The following is a 27,142-nucleotide window of genomic DNA, read 5'->3' on the forward strand; positions in this document are numbered from 1 at the left end:
AAGTTTGTCTGTGGTGAAACTCCCTCATCAAAAGTTACGTTATCTAATTCATGAACCTTCTCTATGATAAACGTTCTCTGATATACGTTCTCTGCCATCTGAGCTAAGAACCGCGTTCCCGAAGACTCAAACCAGTGAAGACATCAACCACTTTTAACCCCACCGCACAAACTGGCGAGCGAGGGCGCTTTTTCAAAGAGACAATAGGTGACAGCCCAGTCACTAGTGACAAGGAAAAAGCTTTTGAATAATTTTTGTCTCATATATTTCTCAGCTTAATACCGGTATTTCTGCTTGTCACGATTGTGTCATGTCTCTAATTGCCATAATCGTAATTTAGTGACTCTGTTAGTCAGGATGTCTCATTTTGGTATTCTGGCAGATACAGTCTCAAAAATATTCACCAAATAGTATGGTGAAAAGAAGGGCAGCAATCAGCTGGTTAGATTAGCTGATTAGAGATGAATGCAAGTGCACAATCGTAATGTATGAAACGATTGCATGCAACTAGTTTTTTTTCATAAAATTTCAGCAGTACGAGGGCTGCTATATATATTCTGGCCTAGGGCAACACTAAGTGTTGCCAGGTGCAATCTGACATTTCCATTGGAAAGTTTGACATTTTTTAGCATAACATCACTCAGAACGTTTTGTCATTTAATCGTGAATTGTTTTATTTACAGAAAATTAGAAAATTCATCTCGGCCAAAAAATGGAATTAACTCGTGAACATTTTCGTGTGATCATTTTTCACAACTTTCGACGTTAATTATCACGACAAGAGTGCATCGATGAACTAAAATCTTTGTATGGCTATGAAGCACCATCCTATAGCAGTGTGAAAAACTGGTACAACGAATTTAATCGTGGCCGACGCTAGATGCCGTACGTGAACTGATAATGCAAGACCGTCATGTAACATACCTTCAGATAGAGGCATGCCTATGCATTTCTCCCACCAGCCTACATTCGATATTGCATGAACACCTGGCCGTAAAAAAGGTTTGTTCTCGTTGGATCCCGCACAATTTGACAATCGCTCAAAAAAAGGCTCGTGTGGATTGGTGTAAAGAAATGCTGACAAAATACGATCGCGGTGCTTCAAAAGACGTTTATAAGATCGCCACATGTGACGAATCATGGATCAATAACTAATACTGAAATAGTTTATAGTAAATGCTAAACATATCCATTTTTTCTGAATCAATTGTTAAGTAAGTGTGAAAAAATTTAACAACACAATTATCGATTAACACATGCGTTCATCCGTACAATTAAATGCCCTAAAAGGGCCCACTTGGAACCCCATCAAATGGAGAGAGGTAATTTTTAACCATAGATATTGGCATATGTATGTATTTATGTCCTTTGTTTTACAGAATCTGAAACTTTGGAAAAATCAACTACGGTCACGTGCAGGGAGAGCCAAGGCGCACAAGGTGGTGACAGGTGGCGGTCCCAGCTCAACAATTGAGCTCTCTGAAATGGAGAAGAGATCGTTGGATACGTTGGGGTCAATCGCGGTTGATGGGTTGGCTGATGTACCAGCCATTGGCACAGAGGTAAGAATAGCAAGAAAGACCAATACGAGTGTGCAGAAGCTAGCGACTGGTGGAGGCCCTCCGATAAAAGAAATAACGGAGTTCGAGGAGCAAGTCATTACAACCTATGGGGCAGCAGCGGTGGATGGATTGCCGGGTGTTGGGACTTTGGGTCACCAGGTAATATTTTAATTTAATATTTGTCAGACTATATATTTTATTATTACATGAGGCAATAATTGGTCCGTTTTATACTTACAGGTTTTGCCGCCGTTGTATTTAAATACAGAACCAGTACCCGCTCAAGCTCCAGCTTTCTCTCCAACAGTCACATCGTCTGCTGCAGCTTTTCCTGCTCTCTCAATAAATTTTTCTTCCTCACCATCACCTCCAGATTTGTCCTTTTCTTCCTTATCTCCTCCCATCTTACCTTCTCCTATGCCATCGCCTACTTACTTCCCTTCTGAAGGTAAATTGACTGCAGCGAAGATGCTTGGAGCTGTGCTAAAAAAAATAGAGGACCGTGAAAAGCGAGAGGAGGAGGCCATTGCTCTACAAAAGAAAATTGTAAAGCAAAACGAGCAGATGACGGGGGTGCTGAACCAAATGTCACAAGTACTAACCTCGATGTCAGAGGTTATGGTTAAATTGTGCGAAAAATTAAATAAATGATAATAAAAAATAAAATATACTGAATTATTTAAACACATGTAGATGTCTTTTTATTCATACTTAGAGGAAGTAAAATGTACAGAGACAGTAAGTAACTTACATATGTATATGTATGTATATTATAAAGACATGATGTAACGTTCTCTTACTCTAGCACCCTCCCTAAAATTGGGGGTTTCGAAAACAATTTCGGTGTCTTGTGAGTCTTCTAAAACTTCTTCGAAGCCAAGGTCCGCAGCCACACCATGCTTCAGTAAAATGTTGTGAAGAATTGTACACGCGTAAATAATCATATACACTTTTTCAGGGCTGTAGTGAAGACTGCGGTGTTTTGAGAGGCACCGGAATCGTGACTTCAAAACACCAAAGGCTGTCTCAATGGTATTAAGTGCTTTCGCGTGCAACTTATTGTAACGCACTTCCCTTGCATTTGAAGGTTCAGCGACTGGCGTTAACAGCCATGGCTCCAATGGATATCCTTGGTCACCTAACAACCACGAATCACTCTGCGTGTTATAGGTACTTATGAGGTGAATACGTGTTGGGAATGTAGTCCAAATACCAGAACCATGGCAAGACCCGGGATATCTCGCAGCGGTGAACAGAAGTCGATGGTCACAAACCTGCCAAAAATGCAAATATATACATATGTATTAACAGAAAGATTGGTAAATAGTTTGTATAATATAGAACATTACTTACTGCTTCTACATTAAGGCTGTAAAATCCTTTTGCGGTTCATGAAAAGTGAGAGAAGAGTAGTGGCGTTTGTCCTTGAGGGTGAAACAATCCCAATATGGGTACAATCGATTACGCCGATTGTGCCCTTGATCCCAAATTTCGTGTAAAATCTTTAAGAGAAAATTTATTTATTTATTTATATTTATTTTTATTTATTTATCTTACCCCTTCTTTGTATCTGAAACATCCTGCGCGCTTGAAGGGAAATAAATTTCACTGCCCTTAACATCCACAATTAATTTCGAAATAAAGTGCAGAGCTCTAGACACAGAGGACTGGCTCATAGAGAGCATATAACTATTACCAACGCATTTTTGGTAAGAGCCATGCCCGTAAAAATACAAACACGCCAGGAAACGCAGATCAATAGATATACTCGACTTCTGCACATCGTGCGGCACCAATTCACCTATAAGTACTTTACATAGCAATTTTGGGAATCGAAATGTATTAATAAATGTTGTGTCTTGCATATCAAAAGGATCGCTTTTGTCTCGTAAACCCTTCAAAATTTTCCTCCTAATCCCGATTCCTCCTCCTCAACAATTGCCGCGTACACAAAGAACAGCTCCTCCATGCTAGTTATAACACTCAAATATTTTTTAAAAAATGTTAAATATTGATGTAAAACAAAACAAACACAGATGTTTTTGTTTTGTGATGGCTGCTTTCACACGTCACAGATATTTGAGAGAATACATAGCGAGCATTTGAGCTTTTGAATTTTCGCCAGCATAAGGTAACCATCACAAAATTGAGAAACATCAATATAGTGAGTGTGCTGATTTTTGTGAGGGCATGAGAATAGGGCTGTAAGTTTCTAAGGTTGACTAGTAATTATACCCTGAACAGGGTATATTAAGTTTGCCACGAAGTTTGTAACACCCAGAAGGAAGCGTCGGAGACCCTATAAAGTATATATATAAATGATCAGTGTGTCGAGCTGAGTCGATTTAGCCATGTCTGTCTGTCCGTCTGTCTGTATATATACGAACTAGTCTCTCAGTTTTTAAGATATCGTTTTGAAATTTTGCAAACGTTATTTTCTCTTCAAGAAGCTGCTCATTTGTCGGAAAGGCCGATATCCGACCACTATAACATATAGCTGCCATACAAACTGAACACATAGTTACTAACAGAAATGCACCTGTGAAGGGTATTTAGCTTCGGTGCAACCGAAGTTAACGTTTTTTCTTGTTTTTAAATGTAGTCAAACATAACGGCATATTTTCAAATAATATAAAAAACAAACTATAAGAGCTACTGAAACGCAGCTGCTTCACTAATACAAACTACCAATGAGCAATAGGCACAAAAAACTAAAACTCAGAGGCCCTAATAGGAAAAATTTGATATTGCAATGAACCTAATTTAGTGAAATGAGAAATATGTGGTAGATATTAATTCCTCCCAAAAGGACTATATTTAATAGCGTGGGTATACGAGGAAAATATCAACCAGACAATCGGAAATCTTTATGTTAAGACTATGAGACTTACGCCAAGATATACCGCATACCGATTTCAATCAAATTAAATTGTTAAGCCACAATATGATTAGGAAAACGTGACCACTTAATTTCATAAAAATATCACGCATATTGACCAACGTAAACGACTGAAAGGCGTTCCTGATTTTAGACAAGAATTCACGTAGAAAGCAATTAAGTTTGTGTTTTTAATAAACAAAAATCGTCAAGATTGCAAAATCATGTATGTATAGTCTTAACGTCTGCTAAAAATAAAAAAAAATTAACAATTGGAATTTCCAAACACCAGAAATTTTAAAATACACACCTCAAACTTTCAATTAATTTTGTTAAGATATCTCAAATATTGACTGCTAACCGTTTACTTGAAATTTGGATTAGTACGAATGCCAAAATTAGAAAAAATCGGATCAATTTTTTTCTAATTTTGGCATTGCGACATACCATTATCAACAAAGAAGTTATCTGAGGCATGAAGTTAAAAGGATGTTTGGAAATTGGGCATATGGGGGTTAGATTTAATTGAAACTTGTCAAAATGGTTCACTGCTATTAGAAAAGACTCTCTCAGAATTTCATTAGGATAACTCAAATACTGAACTAAATATATAGTATAAAATCAACCTGAAGTTCGAAAAATTGTATAAGAGGTAAGTTATTATCAGAAAGAAATTTTCTTTCAATTTGGTTCACACTTTCAGTATCTAGGGGCTTAAAAATTTATTGCTCGATTTGAACTTTTCTTGCGAGGTAAGTCCTATTTGATTTTTTCTTCTGATGTCTTTGTGGTTGCTTTATTTTCTTATAAATAAAAATGAAACGCCATTTCGTTATGTGCACGCGAACGGTCGAAAACACAGCACGAAAGACACGAAAATTTGCAAAGGTATTCCTTTAGTCCTACAGAAAATCCTAACGGAGGTTTTTTTTTTTGGAAAATCACAAACCATTTTGCAATATATGAGATTGATGAGGAAGTACTTAGAACAACATCACCCAGCTATTGGCAGGTTACAGTATGGTAATAGGAAAAAATATTAAGACTACGTTCATATTTTTAGTCCCTTGACCACAATGCACATCTGCCGAAGTGTTTTTCAATTCTCGAAGCAGTTTCTGGATTAGCTTTCAATAGCGCTTCACGTTTAATGTCTTCAATTGACTCGAAACGGTATTTCTGGGGCGGATGTTTGAGTTTGCTGGAGAGCCAGAAGTCACACGGAGCTAAATCAGACGAATAATGTAGTTTCGGCACGATATTGGTTAAAAATTTGGCAAAAAACTCTCTAAGAAACAATGCAGTAAGCGACGATGCATTACCGTGGTGCAAAAACCAAGAGTTGTCTTCCCATACGTCCGCCTCTTTTTATATTCTCGCAACAATGTTCCTAAGGAGAGTATTATAGTTTTGTTCACATAACAGTTGTTTGTAAGTCCTAAAACTAAAAGAGTCAGATATAGGGTTATATATACCAAAGTGATCAGGGTGACGAGTAGACTCGAATTCCGGATGTCTGTCTGTCCGTCCGTCCATCTGTCCGTCCGTCTGTCCGTCCGTCTGTCCGTCCGTCCGTGCAAGCTGTAACTTGAGTAAAAATTGAGATATCATGATGAAACTTGGTACACTTATTTCTTGGCTCCATAAGAAGGTTAAGTTCGAAAATAGGCAAAATCGGCCAACTGCCACACCCACAAAATGGCGAAAACCGAAAACCTATAAAGTGTCATAACCAAGCCATAAATTAAGATATTAAAGTGAAATTTGGCACAAAGGATCGCATTAAAGAGGGGCATATTTGGAAGTAACTTTTTTGGAAAAGTGGGCGTGGCCCCGCCCCCTACTAAGTTTTTTGTACATATCTCGGAAACTACTATAGCTATGTCAACCAAACTCTACAGAGTCGTTTCCTTCAGACATTTCCATATACAGTTCAAAAATGGAAGAAATCGGATAATAACCACGCCCACCTCCCATACAAAGGTTATGTTGAAAATCACTAAAAGTGCGTTAACCGACTAACAAAAAACGTCAGAAACACTAAATTCTACAGAAGAAATTGCAGAAAGAAGCTATACCCAGGCATTTTTTAAAATTGAAAATGGGCGTGGCCTCGCCCACTTATGGACCAAAAACCATATCTCGGGAACTACTTGACCGATTTTAATGAAATTCGGTATGTAATATTTTCTTAACACCCTGATGACATGTAGGAAATATGGGTGAAATCGGTTCACAACCACGCCTTCTTCCAATATAACGCTATTTTGAATTCCATCTCATGCCTTTTCTGTATAATACGAGTACATGATAGCGGAATAAAACTTTACAAAAATACGGTATTTTAAAAATATGTAAATGACGGATAATGAAATCTCGATTATCACTTTATCATGCGAGAGTATAAAATGTTCGGTGACACCCGAACTTAGCCCTTCCTTACTTGTTACGAATAGCTTCCCACAAATGACGGATAACATTTAAATAGCTTTCCTTGGTGATACAGGGTTTATCCGGAAAGTAATTGGACTGAGTCGATTTAAATAAGGTTATTTAACCAATCGTTACAGTTATTTAAAAACTTTCAAAATAGGCTCCTTATGCGTCTATGCAGTGCTGCCAGCGCGATTTCCAAGCATTGAAGGGGTCACAGAAGGCATTCTCCCGAATAGCCTTGAGAGATCACATTTGATCGCCGCCGGATCGCGTTCATCAGATACTGGCACTAGATACATAAGTATGTGGTATAAGCACCAAAATAACTTAAGCGATTTCAGAAAAGTGCTTACAATTTATAAGTATTTTAAATGGTAATGGGAAATCTAATCATTGGTTTTTCCGATTTCTGATGGTCTGGCAAAAATTTCGTTCCGTGCTGGTTTATTGTTGTAATTGAGAATTTTTCTAATGCTTTATTGAAAAATTATTTAATAGTGTTAGAAATACCAAGATTTCATTTTCATATCTGTACGCCATTGTGTTTTCTTCACTTCTTTGTCCAACCTGAAGAAAGCAGAATTAACGGCGCGGTTGTTATAGCCAATGATTGATGTGATCGGCGCACGCCAGCAGTTGTATGTACACTCTTGTAGAAGATAGCACTTTTTCTATTCAGACCTGCAGCTCGAATCGAGTTGCCTTGTCTGAAACCTCGTTTGGTATCGAACGGCTCGGATAGGTCTTTCCCGTTGCTGACGGAACTTTTGCTATTGCTCAACGTCAGTTTACACAGCCGTATTAGATTTGCAGGGATATCAAGTTCAGACCTAGAGGTAAAATTGCAGCTCATTTTCGTGCTGTGAAGAGCATCTTTGAAATCGACGAAGAGGTGGTGTGTGTCGATCCTGGTCTTTTCCAAGACTTGGAGTATGGTGAATATTCGGTCAGCCACACTGATAACGTCCAATCAGAGCACATTTAAATTCCAACGGCACGCTTTCGGGTGACCATATTCTACAAAGAAGACGAGCTTTCGACATCGTATTTGAATAGCTCGATTGGCAATCCTTCGGCCCTCGCAGTTCAACTTTTAGTGATTATTGCATGTCTGCCTCCTTCGGTGGTATTCTTTGCGTTTTTGGATTAAAATTCGGTAAAGAATTGGCTTTATCGGGACGAGTCAAGCAAGAACGCGTTTCATACACAAAATATCTCCCAAAACCATTCAAGCGGACTTACATAGGAGCATTTGGTCTCAAAAACCAAACAAAATTATTTAAAGTGATTTTGTGAATGAAAATGAAGAAAATGCATGATTGAATATAATAATGCAATATATTAAAATTAAACGAGTAAGGAAGGGCTAATGTCGGGTGCAACCGAATATTTTATATTTAATATATTTGAGTAGGAGGTAGTATCGACCAGATTTTATCAATTTTTGCTCATCCCACATACTACTAATATGCAACATACTCAAAAAAATGTTCTCTGGGTTTCAATAAGGTATGTACCTTACAACCAATCATATGGAGCAAGTGGATGTTCGAAAATCGTGGTAATAGTTAAGTTTTCGCTTAAAGTCATCTATTAAGCACAAAGATACTGAGTTATGAATTAAACATGTTCTGAAATTTTCATTGGCATGATCTAGAAGTTCGAAAATCCTTAAATTAGGTATATGGGAGCTCAGGGAAGTGTTGACCCGATTCAACCCATTTTAAAAACAAAGATATACTATTGTCAAGGAAAGGATTCTGTGTGAGTTTCAATTTCATATAAAACACATTGAACGATATTTTCGGTCAAAAGTCAACTATTGCTATCGGGTCCACATATTCGGTACCTAGGGGCTTGAACAGTTTTGGTCGGATTTGGATAATTATTGGTTAAAAGGTGGCTTACTTTAAGGGAATTATTATGGCAAAATTTTATTACGTTATATTAATTAATTCTTCATTTGTGTACTGGAAAGTGAAAGAATCAAATGGAATTTTCAATTTTCAATTGTGTTCTATGGGAAGTAGGCGTGATTGTCGTCCGATTTCGCCCGTTTTCACAATGTGACATAAGAATGTAAGAATAATGCCACATACTAAATTTAGTCGAAATCGGTCCGTCGGATTCTGAGATATAGGATAGTAAAAAATTTAATTTATAACTCGACCTCCCCCGATCACTATTCAAAGCAAAAAGATGGGGAAAGTAATTTCAAAAGTAGAAACCCTGAAGTTTAGTAAAAAATTTAATTTATAACTCGACCTCCCCCGACACTATAACAAAAACAGTAATTTCAAAAAAATTTAAACATATTTTTTCGCTTTTTTTTTGATATTTCATTGTTTTCCTGAAAAAAAAGAAAATAATACATTAACTAAATTAATATTTATATCATTAAAGTTAAATACATGCCATGTTGTTCAGAATCCATAACAAATAGTTTCCAGAATTCACTTCACGCAACACAAAACACCAGTTGCAGTTTCGAGAATAATAGAGAGTATCGAGAATAAGGACGTACGTACTGAACGAAGTCTAAGTTCCAACTACTTGTATGGCAATATAGCGGGCTGAAGGTCAATCATTTAACAATTGTATTGTAGTACGGTTACTTAGGTCCTAAAAAAACATCAATTTTGAGTAACATCGCTGTAGTTTGTAATTCTCACTTTTGTCTGGTTTTTGAATCACTTTTAATAAAATTACCGCTCACAGGAAAATGCTCCTATGTGGGACTGCCGAATGGCTCTCTTGCCTTCTCTCTTATACTCGCCTGACGGTTTTCAAGCACTATATCCTTCACTTTTTTCATATTTTCTTCAGTTGAAGAGGTTGAAGATCGTTCGGAATAAGACTCACCCTCAACGAACTCTCGACCGCCTTTGAAGCCTTTGTACCACTCGTAGGGTTGGTTTTTTTTAATAAAACTGAACCACTATAAGCCTTTTCCAACATTCGCAACGATTTGCACTCAAAATTTGGTTAGAAAAACAAAATTTGAGACAAATTCTTTGTTCGATATTTTTATACTCGTAAATTGTAAAAATTGCAATACTTTATTGAGGTGAACCGACTTAAGCGGCTTCTCTAAACAAACTGGTTAACAGATCGCGCTCATATTCGGCATAGTAATTAAGGACAATCCCAGCAACTTAGCAAAATACATTTTTTTGAAATATCATTTACGCTGGAATTTAATTACAACTTCAGGATGGTCTTTTGTCCCAATGTATGTAATATACTTTTATAAACAACTAAAATATCATTAAGATACCTTCACTAATTTATTTTCACAGAACTGGAAATTTATTGTTGGTATTTTTGTAGAACATACTATGCTAATGGAGAAGCTGTATTAAAGTAAAAGGAGCGTTTGCTGAAAAAGTGGGAGAAAATTACAACAATCGGGAGTGTACAATAAAATACCTATTTCAGTTAATTAATTTAAATTGAGGTTATGCCAAAAATTTTATTATAATATAAAAACAAGCAAATGACAGTAAAAAAATTATTTTGTTGGACAAAAACAAGGATGGCAATGCTGTATACAGTTCCTTATTACCAGTCAAAAACTTTGCCCAATAGTTCCATAATAATTTGTGATCGCTGTGCAGGTAATGTGCCGTTTTTTGTATGCATCTTCAGCGCGTTCATTAACGAGTTGGGGAAGATGCTTTCAGGTGATGCTCACAACACCGACTTAAAGAGTTGGATGTGGCAAATTGGCGAAAGCGAAAATGTATTGGTTGGGTAGCAGGTTGTATTCAGTGGCGTGTTATTGCTGCCAACGACCTCTGTGACGTTTTTACTTACATTTTGCCAACATTTGCATTTCCTATCCGACGTGTTTCAATGCTGGCTTTCCCAAGCCAATTCAATAAGAAATGTCACTTCAATTGAGGTTGGCTTTGTTAAGTTCGAAATCTTTCATCGTCTATAGTTCATGTCTTCATATCTATTTGTTAAATAATATATATACTACTAGAGGACCCGTCCACGCTTCACTGTGGCTGAGACCTAGATAAAACTACTACTACCATCTATATGATTTCTATTAGTTGGATTATAACTATGAGCTAATGAGATATAGCATTTTTTTAAGCAACTTGTGTTAGTTTACAAAAAAAATGGATCATAAAGCATTTCGTGTGTTTATAAAGCATTGCTTTTTTGGGGAAAAAACTCTTGAATTTGGGCTCAGGGAAATCCACCACTGAAAAGCTATTTGCTAAGCTAGAAACAGGTGAAATGAGCAAAGTAGGTGCCTCGCAAGTTCATAATCCAACAAAAACAACGAATAACTGATTCTGAGACGTATTTAAGTGCTCTCTAATCGGAATAAAGCCGAAATTTTCCGTCGGTGGTAGAAACATAGCTCTACCGTTTTCCACTGGAGTCCAATCGACAGTCGTTCTAGTGGACTGCACATGATGAACCGGTTCTCAGGCGTGGAAAAACGAAAAAGGCGGCTGGAAAGGTTATGACATCAGTCTTTTGGGATGCACGTGGTATAATACATACTCAACGACTTGTTACTGAGCCAGTTATAATCTATTTCACTGCATATTTGGTTTCAGTTCTTTTCTTCCATATCAAATATTTAGCAATTGTTTTATTTTTGAGAAGACTCTGTTTAAAATTGTACGCATAAAATATAACTTTTGTGTTTATGAGTTATATTAAACTTTGACATAAAGAGATAAAAGGTATCCTATATCCTTACCTAGGTTCTAAGATACCTCTCCACCAATTTTCAGCCAAATCGGTTTAGTCCTTCTTGAGTTATAAATGGTGTAACTAACACAACTTTCTTTTATATATATATAGATATGGCAACTGCAGCAACCGAAGATATTGTTTATATTCATAACCATTAACAGAAGTGCTTTCGTTCGGTATTTTTCAAATCATGTACTCCCATATTTTCAAACAACATTATGGTATAAGAACTTAAGGTACATATATGGGGTACGTGAAGAGTCGCATATTTGTATATTCATGAGTATTTTCTGAGCTGCTGCTGTAGCTATAAAAGTTATCTGCATTTATATTCGGATACATCTTCTAGATATTTTTAAATGACGGGAAAACTATAATATAATATGCCTTGACAGAATTAGAAATCGGGTTGAAGAAGTTGCTGAAAGAAATTCAATTGGCATTCTTTTGCAAACCACATTTCCATCCCTTCTATCGGCTGTCATTGTACTATATATTCCCCAATAAGACGGAAACCAATATCAACTATGATAATAAATAGTTGTACTAATGCAGAAATTTTATTCTCATTGTCTCGAGATCTTTATTCATTAATAATGTAGTCATTTCACCCAAGTAACCTGCGACCAACTCGTCAAATCAACTTTTTCGTTTTTAAACAATTCGTCAAGGAGATTACAGATATTTTCTGAAAATTTAATGTCCTCATTCTTTTGGGATCATAAAAATAATTTAGAGTTTAAAATCATCATACGATCCTGCTTACAATTATAACACCTTTATGATGTTATGCTCCTTTATAATGCTTTCTTAGTACCAATTTACTTGAAAATGATGATCATAGTGATAAATATATTTTTATAGAGTTTAATATCATGATCGAAAAATTTCAAATCGACCTTCTAATATCAAATCCTACTAAATAGAAAAAAACCACATTACAAATCGTAGACGTGCGGGTGACATGCTTTATTGCAATGTATGAATAATAGTGTAGTCAGTTCGTGCAATGAATATAAAAATTTAATAAAACAGAACGTTGAGGACCAAATTTTGAGAATCTTTCGTGAACTTCTTTTGCAGTGACTTCAATGTCATGATGCGTATTCAGCAACGCCAGGCCGATAAATCTATCTTGAAGAATGTTCGTCCTCAGCCCGCTTTCATGCTGCGATGTGCCGAAAAAGAGCGTTCAGAGCTCGCATTCGTCACAGGAAGTGTGCAGATTATGCGAGTAAAACTATGAATTATGGGGTATACGTCTACATCGCAGTTGTTCAACGTTGCCAATACAGTAGTCGGTAACTTTTTGTCTTTTGACTTTTGCTTCTGTCCCCAATGGCACTGTCAGTGATCAAGTTCACCTTTTTGAATCTATCTATCAAGCAGTCAATAAGATTTTCCAAAAAAAAAAATTACTAAAACTACTAATAAGCCATTTAACCCATTATATTTCCCCTATTTTCCACCTCTTATTCCGCCACTGTATAACCCTACATCTATCTCGCTAAATTTTAGGTGATACATACAACCGTTAGGTGAACAAAGCTATTATACGCTGTAGCAACATGTTGCAAGATTGTAAAAATTATAGCCATCGATTGCGACATATACATATGTAGGCTTTCGTGACTTAATGTTTTGATAATTATCGCAATATCGAATACTCTTTTGTATGTAAAATTATCGACATGGTTGACTGTCGATGATATGTGGGCCTTGTTTAAGAGTTTTGCGCATCCTGTTAACAGAAGCAACAAAATTCGAGACGAAGAAACCAAGAAAAAGTAAACACATAAAGTGGTGTTCTTAAAAAGCAGCGCCGAACTAAAAATTGCTGATTAATTTCATTACTTACGATCCGGTTCGATAGAAGAAACCGCATTTTCAAAAAATTTTTTTTGACTTTAACAAAACTGTAATTTAAATAAAGCTTACGAGAATTGTACTTTGCAACAAAATACTAGTCAACATTGAGCTAACCAACATTTGCCACAGAAACATTTGTGTCAGCAATATTTTCATTGTCAACATTATACCAAACCTTTGCAACATTTGTTGCTTTAATCCATGCTGTTGCAACGTATTGTGCTTAATATTGGTGTTCGTTAACTCAACTCTTTTGTATTGCTTGCTCTCAAGTGTCTTCTCGTAACAGAGTACAACTGTCAAATATTTTCGGTATTTTGCAGTTAAAGCGTGACATTTTCAGTGATGCACTCACTCAGTTTGCAACGGTTATTTATTTGACTATGATGAGTCTGTGGAGTTTTTTCAAACTTGACGCTTAACGAGCTGAAAGCAATAATAAATAGCAAACAAAATATGATAAATGTAAGCAGAAAGTACATCAATTAATCAAGCATTTTGAAATTTGCTTCTCAAAACTGCAAAAAATATAACTACAGCAGTTAATTATAATAAATGAATCCAACATTGGTTTCATAAAATATTTGAACTTTTCTCATAGAAGAATATTAGCGAATGTGTTAAATATCTATTAACAAAATATATGAAAGGGAAGTAAAGGATGCGTGAAAAATTTAAGATCATTATCTCAAAAACAGACTAATTCGTATATAGATTATTTGTTTTTCTGAAAATAAAAATTATAACCGTGAAGTAGAAAATAATATTATTTAAAAATTGATCCAAGTCAGATTAAAAGATGATGAGAACTTAGAAAAGCCGAAATGTATATGAGTTAGCTGGCAAAACCAAAGCTGTAGAAGATTCCGTAAATATGAACCAATGAAAATGCAATAAATCGATGTTTTGGAGATGTTCAATTCCATTTCCATGAATTTCACTCCCCACTCAACCCAGCACTCTGCTATGGGATAGGCAATCATCGCCATAAACTTGTTTCATCAATTGAAACGTTTCGGTAAAAGTTTTCCCAATTTTAAAACAAAACTTAATGTTGGCTCTTGTTTCGAGCTCATTTTCGCACCGATAACACAAACATACTGAACTTAAAACGCAATAAATTCACTTCCAATCTATGAAATGTCATGAAATTCTTCCTCGATAATCGTTAAAGATATCAAAAAGTCCTGTTTATTTTGGAACGCACCTTGTATGTTTATTATTATGTTGTGAAAATATTAGCGAGCAGGTTTATTCATTTTTGTAATGGCGGAAAACAAAGCTAAATTATTTTATATTTATCGTATTATATCTATTATTTTGAAATAACAGCAGTACCATAATATACTTTTATTTCCACTTTGAAACAAATTAAATTACGTAATTTTAATGAATAATATGCCATTTATCTTACAATCGTGAAATCTGAACCTAAAGTATACACCGCGTTTTATTTAAAAAGAGAATACTATAAAATTGAAACTACAAAATCAAAGGGGAAAATGCGGACGAACATCGCAATTTTGAGGAGTTTCCGTTCCTTAATCGTTAATAACGGGCTTGCGATACCAACATATAAAGCAGTAGAGCACATATTTCATAAGAAGAGCAATTAAACAGGATTGTGCGGCAATTAACCGACATAAGTCGCAAAGACAGTTTACACGATAAGCTGACAAGCAGTCAGTCAACTCTTACGCATGCGTGTGTCATTAAAATAGGATGCCTTCCATAAACTCAAAAAATTTGGTGCCGGTAAACAGTCAATAAATTTTTTTTTAAATGGTTGCATAATAATCTGGCCACCTCTGAGAAAGGAAGCATAATAAATTTAAAAGGCTGGCAAGGCAACTATTTCTATAAACAAAAACGCAAAAATGAAAACAGTAAAAACAAGTGCAACTTTCTAAGCTTAAAGCCAGGGAAGTACTTGAGGTACATAAGGTGTGTTAGTTATATGGGGTCTAGAGCGAGTTTTCATACCATTTCATTCAATAACTCACTATTGGCCGATATCTGCGGTATAAAGTCATCGAAATTTTTATATTAGGTATATGGGGGTTAAGGGAAGTATTGACTTTATTCAACTCATTTGTAGCACACAGACATACAAGGAAAATATTTTCTCTGAATTTCAATTGTAAATTCGACACATTGAAAGTTTTGGTAAAATTTCAACTACATATATTTACTGAGATACAAATATTCCGTACCTAGGGGATTCAACAACTTTTTTTAATTTGGAAATGTTTTGGCTGAAAGGTAGCATGCTCTAAAGTAATTATTATTAATTGCTTCTTGATTCGTACATTCGAAAGGAAAGAATAAGATGGAATAAAAATGTTGTTATGTGAGGAGTTGTTGCAGCCCAAATCGCCCATTTTTGCATTATTGCATAAACATGTTAGAGAAATGCTACATATCGTCACCTGAAATGCAAACTAACGTATCATCAAATTACATATATAATATTATATATGTTCAACATTTTCAGATTCTGCACTCAGCAAATTTTTTTTCACTCATGTTCCATTTTATTCCGTGTTTCATTCATCCCACAAATTTTGACCCCTTCTCCATTAAAGCCCTTTTGCACAATCTCGGGGTTAAATTTAATGTATCTGGCATATTTAGTTATTGATTTATCGCGCTTTTTGTAGTTTTTAACGGTATCATTATATGGGGAGTGAGAGCGAGGTTATCATCCGATTTCGTCAACTTTTACACTGTTGATGCAAGTTCTTATAGTATTTGCGTTGGGCGAGCTTTGTTGCTGTAACTGAAGTGCTTTAAGAGATTAAACTTACTAGCCACGCCCATTTGATCAGATTACGTCCATCTATGAACTAGTCCTTGTTTTTCCAAGGAAGGCGTATGCCAAGTTTTATTAAGATATCTCAATTTTTACTCAAGTTACAACTTGCACAGATCAAGAATGTTTTCTGTCATTCATAGAAAACATCACCATGTGTGATTTGCTTTGGTATGAAGATAATTTTGGCAATGAGTCCTGCTACAAGAAGCTGGATCTTGAGACTGGAAAAGTCTTAGGGAGCCATTTTACAATGTGTAATGCATCAGGTTGAAAACTATTCATATCTTCTCAATAATTCATATATTGGAGATTTCTTTTAGAGAAATGCTTTTTGCTCTACTTCATCTATGCGAGGCCATTGTCTTACCACTCGGGCTGCCTAACTTTTTGTTTTACTCGACAATTAAAAGCGGAAAGTAACCGAATAGGCAAATATAAAGTAGGTTAGTTGCGATGCATCGTGACCAACTGGCATACATATGCACACAGAAGCACTTGTTGCACTTACCTGTCAAGCTTTACTACTTTTCAATACAACTTATACATATGTATATGGTTTGCCACTTTTGTTTTTATGGTGAATATTGCCGTTGGTGGTGTTGTCTTGCAATGAAAACCGACATCAGCTTACCTAAAAGAGACTGCAAAAGGTGTTTCGGACTGATTTAGTTTTTGTTTTTATTTATAAATCATTTTCCGTAGAAGTGGAAATTAATTGCTGGACTACAAACAGAGTCTTCAAATGCAGCAATAAAATAACTTGTCTGTACTTCACCTATATATTTATAAACATACATAAGCATACAATTGGGTGTATATATAGTTCAATTATTTAGTTATTTGAAATAAAGTATTTCTATAAAGAAGGACCAACGTGAATGTTCTTCAACTCGCTTTAAACGCGCTCATAATCTAAAATGCCAACTGAAGCGTTTTCCGTTCTGATTTCAATGTCACCATACATGTTAAAAGGAAATTTTGACTCGTATAAAACCAAGAAGAACACGACGGCTTGTCAGTTATTTACAAAACTATGTAGAATTTAAAGAATAAAATAATTTAATAAGGTTGTTATTGGGGTGTTTTTTACGTGACGGGTCCCAAACCCAGCGACATTTAAATTTATATTAGGACTGTGAACATAAAAGTCAAGTTCATCAAAGACGACAAATTAAATAAATGGTAAGTGAAATGAAGTTGCAATAAGGCAGGTCCAAGGTTTAGTTTTACTAATTTGACTTTGCTACTTGAATGAGAATTATAGGAATACTAAAATGGTCGGAATATATGTTTTGTGATCACTTTGCCAATCGCATATAGCGGACGTCAAGTTTTCTAAGTACTATTAAGTCAAGGGATAGTTTCACAAACACTCAGCAGCAATTAAAAGAGTATTGTGAGCGTTATCTGAATTGGACATTTTAATATGTTTACAAAGCTGAGTATTACTAAATTACAAGTTTAAATAGTTTCCAAAATAAAAGTTCAGATATGTTGAAGGTGACTCGGCTTTTGGAAAGTTGGTATTGAACACAAAGCAACGAGCTTACGATTAATCAAATCTTCACAAAATCTCATAATATGGAGATATGTTTTATATATGTATAGTTATATGAGTACTTTTGCGCCTACCTTAGTAAAACATCTCGGGCAGACTACTGCATCTGACTACTCACCTTCAAAAAGTACAAATTGTTGCATGCTCCAAATGCAAAGCAAAATACACAGAGGAAAATGTAAAGTGTGTCAAGTGTGCTGCACCATGACTGCACCGACGTACATCTTATTAGCATAGTTTCATTATTATTCCAACACACTTTATTTTCACCGACTGCTGACATTGTTAGTGTTGTCTTACAATAATATCCGACAATAAGCATCTTTACAATAGGCCTCAAGAGCTTCAAAGTCATTGCAAACAAGAAAAAGACACCTCTTTGACCTGTCATTGGCTACTTGTAAGTGCTTGTAAATGCTCTCATAAACAAAAAAGCCCACGTGAAGCGTTTTGACAGCTATTACAATATCACCATTCATATTATGTTATAAAATTAAAATTATGACTACAATTAACAATTAAAATGCAACAACTTATTTACATATACAGTTGGAAGTCAACCATAATTGTTTACACTCCATTCGTTTTGTTATTTATGTTTAACGATAGGCTTAAGCTTGTAAGCTGAAAGCTTATTGAGGTATCGGATCGCTCTTCTTTTCATCTTTAAATTTTAATACATCTTTAATTGTTGTAAACCTTATAGTGAAGTACTATAAAATATTACTTTACTGATACTGTGAAAACGTCGATTGGGCCTTTGTGGAACTAGCTATTATTATGTTTACGATATTAAAATGCCGTCGTAGACGCCGCTTACGTGGTTATAGCCGAGTTAATAACAGCGCGCCTTTCTTTTTGCAATGTGGCGCCAATTAGAGATTCCAAGAGTAGCCAGGTCCTTCTTTACCTGGTCTTTTCAAACGAGTGGAGGTCTTCCTCTTTCTTTGCTTTCCTCTGCGGGTACTGCGTCGAATACCTTCAGAAATGACGAACGAAATGACACAGTCAGCGTAGCCGCTGTCTCTTAATTCGCTGAACTATGTCAATGGGGTCAGATATCTCATACAGCTCATCGTTCCGAATGCGATATACGCCGTGGCCTGAATCTTCCGCAGAACTTTTCTCTCGAAAACTCGTAACATCGACTCATCAGATGTTTTGGTCGTGCATGCCTCTGAAACATAAAGAAGTGCGGGAATGTTGACTGACTCGTAGAATTTAGTCCTTGTCGTCGAGAGAGGACTTTATTTCTCAATTGCCTACTCAAACCGAATTAGCACTTGTTGGCAAGAATTATTTTGCGTTGGATTTCGAGGCTCACATTGTTGCTGATGTTAATACTGGTTCTAAGAAAGACGGAAATTATTTATGACTTCGAAGTTATGACTGACAACAGTATCTTCCCCACCTGCGGGTGCGGGGGACCCCTCCGGGTTCGAGGGAAACCGAATATACCCGCGGTAAGGCATGCCTGTCGTAAGAGGCGACTAAGATCCTGGCCACCAGTCCAGGGCTGTATGGAAGCTCAACTGGTCGTAGCTTCGGCTACAAGGTCAATACCAAAGACTTTAACCTGGTACCACGGGGAGCAGTAGCCCCTGGAGTTCGCTCCAGTCTGCTCATTGGGTTTCGACCTTTGTGGAGATTCGTGGTGGCTGTGGTTAAAACCAAAACGCAGGAAGGGCGGCTTTTTCAGTCGAATGTGATTGCATTACAGCCGGGTGCCGGACCCAAAGAAGTACGGCAGAGGTTTTTAGATGGGTGCCTCGAGCCCTACCAAAGATTAGTTGGTGTGTCCATACCACACTGCCGATTTGTATTAGCTGAAATCGTTACCCAGTTTTCAGGGGCGCTGATCGACGCATTGTATTGATCCGTTGTGCTTTTGAGCACTGTGGAGTTAAGCTGTCGCCAGCAGGATCCCACGTTAAACACTATCAGACGTTGTCAGCACTATCTTGGGAGCCTGAGTCGCGAGTACGATGACTGTTTGTTTGATGACATGAGATATTTCATCTTACCCTCGTTTGTGCAAGACCAATTTGCTTTGTTTTGTCCAATCTGGAGAAAAGCAGAACTAACAGTGCGATTGTTATGGCCAGTGATAGCCTACTTTTTCAATGATACCCCTTACTACAGCGATCCCCTGTGCCAAATAGCAGTTTTATATCTTAATTTGAGTAGCAAAACATCTCTCGGTAGAACGGTCATAGATCAGTTGCTACTTCTTTACAAAGCAAAAAGAAAAGCAAAGGAAAAAAAAAAAATAATAATAATTGTGACACCTGTTTGTTCGCTAAAAATAATAACTACAATAATAAGTACCTGCATTGCGGTCGCCAATTCAATATTTTAAATAACGATGTTGACGAATAATACAAACCCTGATAACATATTGAATGGTAAAATGCAGTTGAACAAGAGCGTGAGAGAAGGCGACGTTTGTGAAATTAGTGGTCTATAAAGTTATCATAAACTAAAATTAATGCCAAAGAATTCAGCTATAAATCACAACGTGATGGCAATGTAAGAATCATGGTTAAGACGGTCGCTAAATATAGAGAACTCATCAAAGTGATGAGAAATGATAATATTAAATTTCATACGTTTCAACTAAAGCAAGACAGAGCCTTTCGTGTAGTAATCAAAAATCTTCATTACACTACGTCATTGGAAACAATTAAAGCCGATGTTGAGCTGCTTGGGCATGCTTTTCGAGGTATTAATAACATAAAAAGTCGCATTACTAAGGAGCCACTAAATATGTTTTTCTTAGATCTTGTGCCAGATAATACTAAAGCGGAAATTTACAAAGTAAAATATATTGGGAACGCTGTTGTTAATATAGAATCACCAAAAAAGGTAAGCGATATCGTTAAATTTTTTCGTTGCCAGGAATTCGGCCACACAAAATCATTTTGCAATAAAAAATTTAAATGTGTTAAATGTTCGCTACAACACCCAAGTGACAACTGTCCAAAAGATGAAAACATTCCAGCTAAATGTGCTTATTGTTTCGAGAACCATGCTGCTAGTTATAAAGGATGTATAATTTATCAAAAAAATATGTCCAACAAAAAGTCGGCTATCAATGTTTGGGATAAGAGCCAATCTCAAAAAAGTCGGTCCAATTATAGCCAGCCAAACTTCATACAGCCAGTAGTCAATTAAATAACTTAAACCACAACAACAATCAGCCAACTTATGCTCAGGTAGTGGGAAATGATAATATAAACAATCAAGGCGATGCGTTGTCAAGGATTGAAAAACTTCTAGAAAAACAAGCTGAGCAAATAAGCAATTTACTTAATACGATAATGTTCCTTGTAAATAAATTATGTATGTATGTAGATATTCGTATAGCTATATGGAATGCTAATGGACTTTCAAATCACTATTAAGAAATAAATGTATTCCTAAAATCTCATAACATTGACATAATGTTAATTTCTGAGACTCACTTTACTAGAAAATCATATATATGTATATATAAAAGGGTTTGAAGTCATAAATGCTAACCATCCCTCTGATAAGGCACATGGAGGTGCAGCAGTAATTGTTAAAAACACTCTTGAATTTAAAAAGCTTGATAACGTGAATTTAGTAAATATACAAGCTGCAGCTATTCAAATTAAATGTATGCATATTGATGTATCTATAGCAGCTGTGTACCTACCTCCACGGTTCGCATTTAAATTAGATGACTATAAAATATTTTTTCAAAGTGGTTACCGAACTTTATTGCTGGAGGCGACTATAACGCTAAGCATCCTTGGTGGGGATCTAGACTGAGTAACCCCAAAGGAAATGAGCTATTTAAATGTATAACAAAGTTCAATTACTCAACTATTTCTACCGGAAAACCTACATTCTGGGCTAGCGACCCTCGAAAAAGACCGGACCTGTTAGATTTTGTTGTGTAAAAAGGTATATCACAACACCAACTCCACATTAAGGAGAGCTTTGACTAAAACTCTGATCATTCACCAATAATTGTAACTTTTGGGACCACTGTGTCAAGTATGGAAAAACCATACAAGATTATTACGCAAAATACGGATTTAGAAACTGGCTTGTGAATGGAACTAGTTTAGATATGTCCTTAAAATCTAGCGGTGATATTGACTTAGCAGTTGAAAATCTTACAAATACTATTCATGAAGCGGAATTTCTTTTCACTTCACAATCAAGTGTTAACGAAGTTAAAAAACCATTTCTTCCCTTGAATTAAGACGGCTAATAAAAGAGAAAAGATTACTCAGAAAAAGATGGCAAATTAGTCGGAGTCCTCTTGACAAAATAATTTTGAACAAGGCAACCAATGATTTGAAGTCCAAACTGCGAGAAATAAAAGATCAAGAAACATCAGAGTGTCTAAGGAATTTAGGTAACCATGCAAACAACCCTAAACATAACCTGTGGAAGGCAACCAAATATCTAAAGAGGCCCACTAGGAGAAACACGATTATAGAAAATAGTAATGGTCACAGGTGCAGAGAAAATCAAGAGAAAGCCGAAGCTTTTGCTTACCATTTACACTCAGTTTTTAGACCAAACGTAATTCCAGATAATGAAAACACTACTGAGGTACAAAACTTGCCAGATGAGCCTGCCTATTCGAAGAATTTCTATCAAGGAAGTAACGACTGAGATAAAGAAAATTAAACTTAAAAAATCGCCTGGTTTTGATAAAATTGATGGTCTTACTTTTAGACACCTGCCCCAAAAATGTATCAGACTACTTACTTACATCTACAATGCTATGCTCAGACTCGACCACTATCCAAGTCAATGGAAATGCGCTGAAATAATAATGATTCCAAAACCCAATAAACCGGAGAACTGCCCTTCTTCATACCGTCCAATTAGTTTACTGGCGGACTTCCCTAAGATATTTGAAAAGATATTTTTAAAAAGAATGTTACCTGTTTTAGAGGACCAAAACATATTACCTGAACACCAGTTTGGGTTTAGAAGGGTGCATGGAACTCCTGAGCAATGTCATCGAATTGTTAAAATTATCACGAGCGCTTTTGAATGTAAGCAATACTGCGCAGGAGTATTTTTAGATGTTAATAAAGCATTTGATAAAGTATGGTACCCAGGGCTATTTTATAAAATAAAGGAATGGCTTCCAGCGCCTTACTACCTTCTTCTGCTTGTTTATTGGCGTAGACACCGCTTACGCGATTATAGCCGAGTTAACAACAGCGCGCCAGTCGTTTCTTCTTTTCGCTACGTGGCGCCATGGCGACGTGGATATTCCAAGCGAAGCCAGGTCCTTCTCTACTTGGTCCTTCCAACGGAGTGGAGGTCTTCCTCTTCCTCTGTTTCCCCCAGCGGGTACGGGGTCGAATACTTTCAGAACTGGAGTATTTTCGTCCATCCGGACAACATGACCTAGCCAGCGTAGCCGCTGTCTTTTAATTCGCTGAACTATGTCAATGTCGTCGTATATCTCGTACAAGTCATCGTTTCATCGAATGCGATATTCGCCGTGGCCAACCCGCAAAGGACAATAAATCTTTCGCAGATTTTAAAGACTTTACTGTAGGCAAAATATGCAAGACTTTTAGTTTAAATTTGGTTGGTATGACCATCAGTGATATCTGTGCCAATGTCATTGTCATTCTGAAGTACATAAGTCATTCAAGAAAGAATTTCCATTAAATTGCATTTTCTGAGCTGTATTCGATTGACGCTAGAGTTCCCCAAGGGAGCGTCTTGGGCCCCATATTATATACAATATTTACAGCTGACCTACCGATCACTAATGGCTAAGAGGTAGCAATTTATGCTGATGATACGGCATTTATCGCCACCAGTTTTAATCCTAAAGCCCTATTCTGAAAAAACATCTCAACTGATTTGAGAGGAAAAATTTGAGAGATTTCTTGTGAGGCATATTTTGTAAGGCTATTCTTGCTCAAACCTCATAAGAAAAAAGCTTAAAAAAGTCACCACGTGAGGTAAAAAGCTTTTAGCTGTAAAACAGCTGTTTTAAGAAAAATAAGCAAACAAAAAAGTACACAACAATGGATAATCAGCATATGTAAGTAATTTTGCAAATTTTAAACAACAAGGTTTCGGTGGTCAAACCAAGCCTATCTTCAGAAAGAAGGTACGAATTTGCAAGCGATATGCTGCTATTATTCTTGAATGCTGAAAACTTTACAAACTCCAATTGTACGCTACTGTCAGTTGCTCAGTTGGAACATTCATACAAAATTATACATTTGTACAATTGTATATATATTTTTTAGGGTATTTATACCTTTTACTAATAATTATTTATTTTCGAATTTCAGGCTAAGACCACCAAAAAGATTGTGTTGCGTATGGAGTGCACCGAATGCAAGTACCGCAAGCAGACACCACTGAAGCGTTGCAAACATTTCGAGTTGGGAGGTGACAAAAAGAGGAAGGGACAGATGATTCAGTTCTAAATCACTCGCCCCCTATTCCAAGTCACCATCTGCTTTTTTGTTTCGCGTTTCGCTGTTTTTTACCAATGTAAAACTTGGGTATGGAATACTCTGTGGAAAAGCATTTTTAACAAGTTATTTGTGAAAAAATATAATTTAAAACAATGTTTTTTAGTTAAACATTGAATTAAAAGATAAATCAAACAAAGTTACAGTTCGTCTTTTATTTTACTTAAGTTATTTTTATGTATTTTTTTATACATTTTTCATAATATCACATAAATGGTGGATGCAAGCAGTTCGTCCAAAGATTTCACGTTTGCTTTGTCCTACCGTTTCGACAATCGGTATTCGTGTATTTTCAAAATACGCATTTAAACCGCACTCATTCTGTTACACCATCTGCTTGATCCTTGATATAGGCCATAAAACGGATATAATCATTCAATAACAAAATTCTCAATTTTTTTTTAAATGTAAAATATTGATTTAAAACAAAACAAACACAGATGTTTTCTATTATGATGGCTGCTTTCACACGTCACAGATATTTGTGATAATAGTGAGCATTTGAGCTTTTGAATTTTCGCCAGAATAAGGTAACCCTCACTATAGTGAGAAACATCACTGTAGTGAGGTTGGTGACTTTTGTGAGGGCATGAAAATAGGGCTGCTAGTGATGCCTCACTTCACTTACAAGAACAAGTTAATATTGTCGAAAAATGGCTAAATAATTGGAAGATAGAAGTAAATAATTACACAGTAATCCGTTCAAATAACGTTTGCGTTAAGGACTGAGAAATGTCCCCCCGTAACATTAAATGGCTCCATAATACCTGAAAGTGAAACTGTGAAATACCTTGTTCTTTATTTGGACAGACGGCTCACTTGGAAGATACACATAAAAGAAAAAACGAAGCATCTCAAATTTAAAACTAAAAAAATTTACTGGCTTTTAGGCCAGCGATCACAACTTAGCCTTGAAAATAAAGTACTACTTTACAAGTCAATCCTTAAGCCAGTATGGACGTATGCAATACAGTTATGGGGTACGGCGAGTATATCCAACATTGAAATTCTCCAAAGATAACAATCCAAAACTTTAAGAAGCATTGTAAATGCTCCTTGGTATGTGAGCAACTTCGAAATCCATAAAGACTTAAATATACCTTCTTTTAAAGACGAAATCAGCAAATCTTGTCGAAAGTATTTATGTAGATTGTCTAATCATTAAAACTTACTGGCAATAAATTTGCTAGACAACAGTATGGATGTTAGATGCTTAAAACGAACTCACATTTTGGATCTTCCATATAGATTTTAAGTAGTTTTGAGAAGATTTTTGCAAATAAAATAATTTAAGAATATATTGATTAGTCTCAATGGAGAACAATCAATCCTGTCACTATTAATGTATTTAAGAAATTTGCTGATTGTCAATTGATAAAAAAAAAATTTAATTTAGCGCTTAGTTATGGCACTTTATGTGTTTTCGGTTAATGGCGATTTGTGGTAAGATTTCTTAATTTTTACTCAAGTCAAAAATGAAAGCACGGTTAGTTCCAAAATCACTAAATTTTTTTCGAAAAACAGTGTCGCGTTAAAATATTACACAATACATGAAATTTAACTAGAAAGGAGGAGACAGAAGAAAAAGATCTACCAATACCACGCCCAAACTTAACTAAACATTTTCGTTACATAAATGGACCGTAAATACATGCATATGCATATATGGTAAAGTAAATATTTCGAAGAGAAAATACACATAAAGTATTTTAGGCAAGTTAGTAATGATATTTTCTATTGGCATGTGCAGCATTAGCATAAAACGAATAATATTTTGTGGATGGCGTGTGAGCATTGACTTGCAAATCGCGCATCTTCAGCCGCAAGCCCACACGTCATGCGCTCCAAACGGCTGAGTGCTCACAATATCAGTTGTATTTGCGCATAAGCCATGTTAAATGACCAAATAATCGATTACTGACAACCCAATAAGCAAGTGCCACTATTATGGTGAAAATAAATAAATGTCAGCATACATTTTTTCCGTTTTTACTATGTTTTGAATTTATGGTACTTCGCAACTGCAGAGGTATTAGGAATGGCTATTAACATTAAGAACTGAACCAAGGCCTGTAAAAATTTTCCATAGAAAATACACTACAATCGTGATTTTTTAGCTTTAAATCTGATTCGCCTTTTTTTGTATATATCTCGAAAATGACAAGAGCTATAGAAAAAATATTCATCACAAATTTGTTGGAAATTTTATTTGCTACAAAAAAGGTCCGAGGTCAAAATCGCTATCATTAATACTTCTCGAGATATTCAGCTTTTTAAGTAAGGCTTTATAGAATTTTCATAGATGGTATGTAAAAAAAAAACTATGAAAATTCCATACAGCCTTACTTAAAAAGGCGAATATCTCGAGAAGTATTAATGATAGATTTGCATATCTACATATAATAATTCCATGGTGCTGGTTTACGCGTAAATTAAATATTTAGTAAAATAAGAAATATGGTAATTTATCTTTATTTCACTGCTTAACAAAACTTTAATCTGTTAATAAAAAACGTATTTTATCTGCTCATAAGTAAATAACAATATATCAAATTGACTGAATGACTTCATATATCCATTCAGTTTGTCTCCCTGCTATGCTCTTCACTTCAGTAGTTGATTTTACATTTCAATGTAATTGTATAAAAAACGTTTTCCATTGTCTACGAAATATGAGTATTAAATCTCATAACTATAAGCTCTAATTTATGACAACATTATAGAGAAACGTTTACTATTCATCAAATCGGTGCTCAAAATCAAAATTTCAATGAATAGCTTAATTAGCATCATAGTTTATCCAGC

At 35.7% G+C, this 27,142-nt stretch overlaps 2 protein-coding genes across 2 annotated transcripts in view; both read left to right on the plus strand.

Annotated features, from left to right (window-relative positions):
• The window catches only part of LOC120768774 (putative uncharacterized protein DDB_G0277255), a 140,339-nt gene extending 138,126 nt beyond the window's left edge, over positions 1-2,213 (plus strand). Inside the window, exons 3-4 of the mRNA XM_040095557.1 lie at positions 1,380-1,721; positions 1,803-2,213. Of these exons, the coding sequence (XP_039951491.1) occupies positions 1,380-1,721; positions 1,803-2,213 (753 nt within the window). The remainder of the gene's footprint in view (positions 1-1,379; positions 1,722-1,802) is intronic.
• A 74-nt stretch (positions 2,214-2,287) lies between these two features.
• LOC120768868 (60S ribosomal protein L44-like) lies at positions 2,288-24,482 on the plus strand. The gene is made up of 3 exons (XM_040095658.1): positions 2,288-2,300; positions 23,891-23,964; positions 24,152-24,482. Exons 1-3 carry the CDS (start codon positions 2,288-2,290, stop codon positions 24,287-24,289), a joined length of 225 nt encoding a protein of 74 aa, XP_039951592.1. The 3' UTR covers positions 24,290-24,482.
• Positions 24,483-27,142: the final 2,660 nt, after the last annotated feature.

The sequence above is a fragment of the Bactrocera tryoni genome, chromosome 1, assembly GCF_016617805.1.
Source record: "Bactrocera tryoni isolate S06 chromosome 1, CSIRO_BtryS06_freeze2, whole genome shotgun sequence".
Classification (NCBI taxonomy): domain Eukaryota; kingdom Metazoa; phylum Arthropoda; class Insecta; order Diptera; family Tephritidae; genus Bactrocera; species Bactrocera tryoni.

Coding starts and splice junctions, on each gene's coding strand:
- LOC120768868 (XM_040095658.1), top strand. Junction 23,965..24,151: donor AGCCTATCTTCAGAAAGAAG/GTACGAATTTGC, acceptor TTCGAATTTCAG/GCTAAGACCACCAAAAAGAT.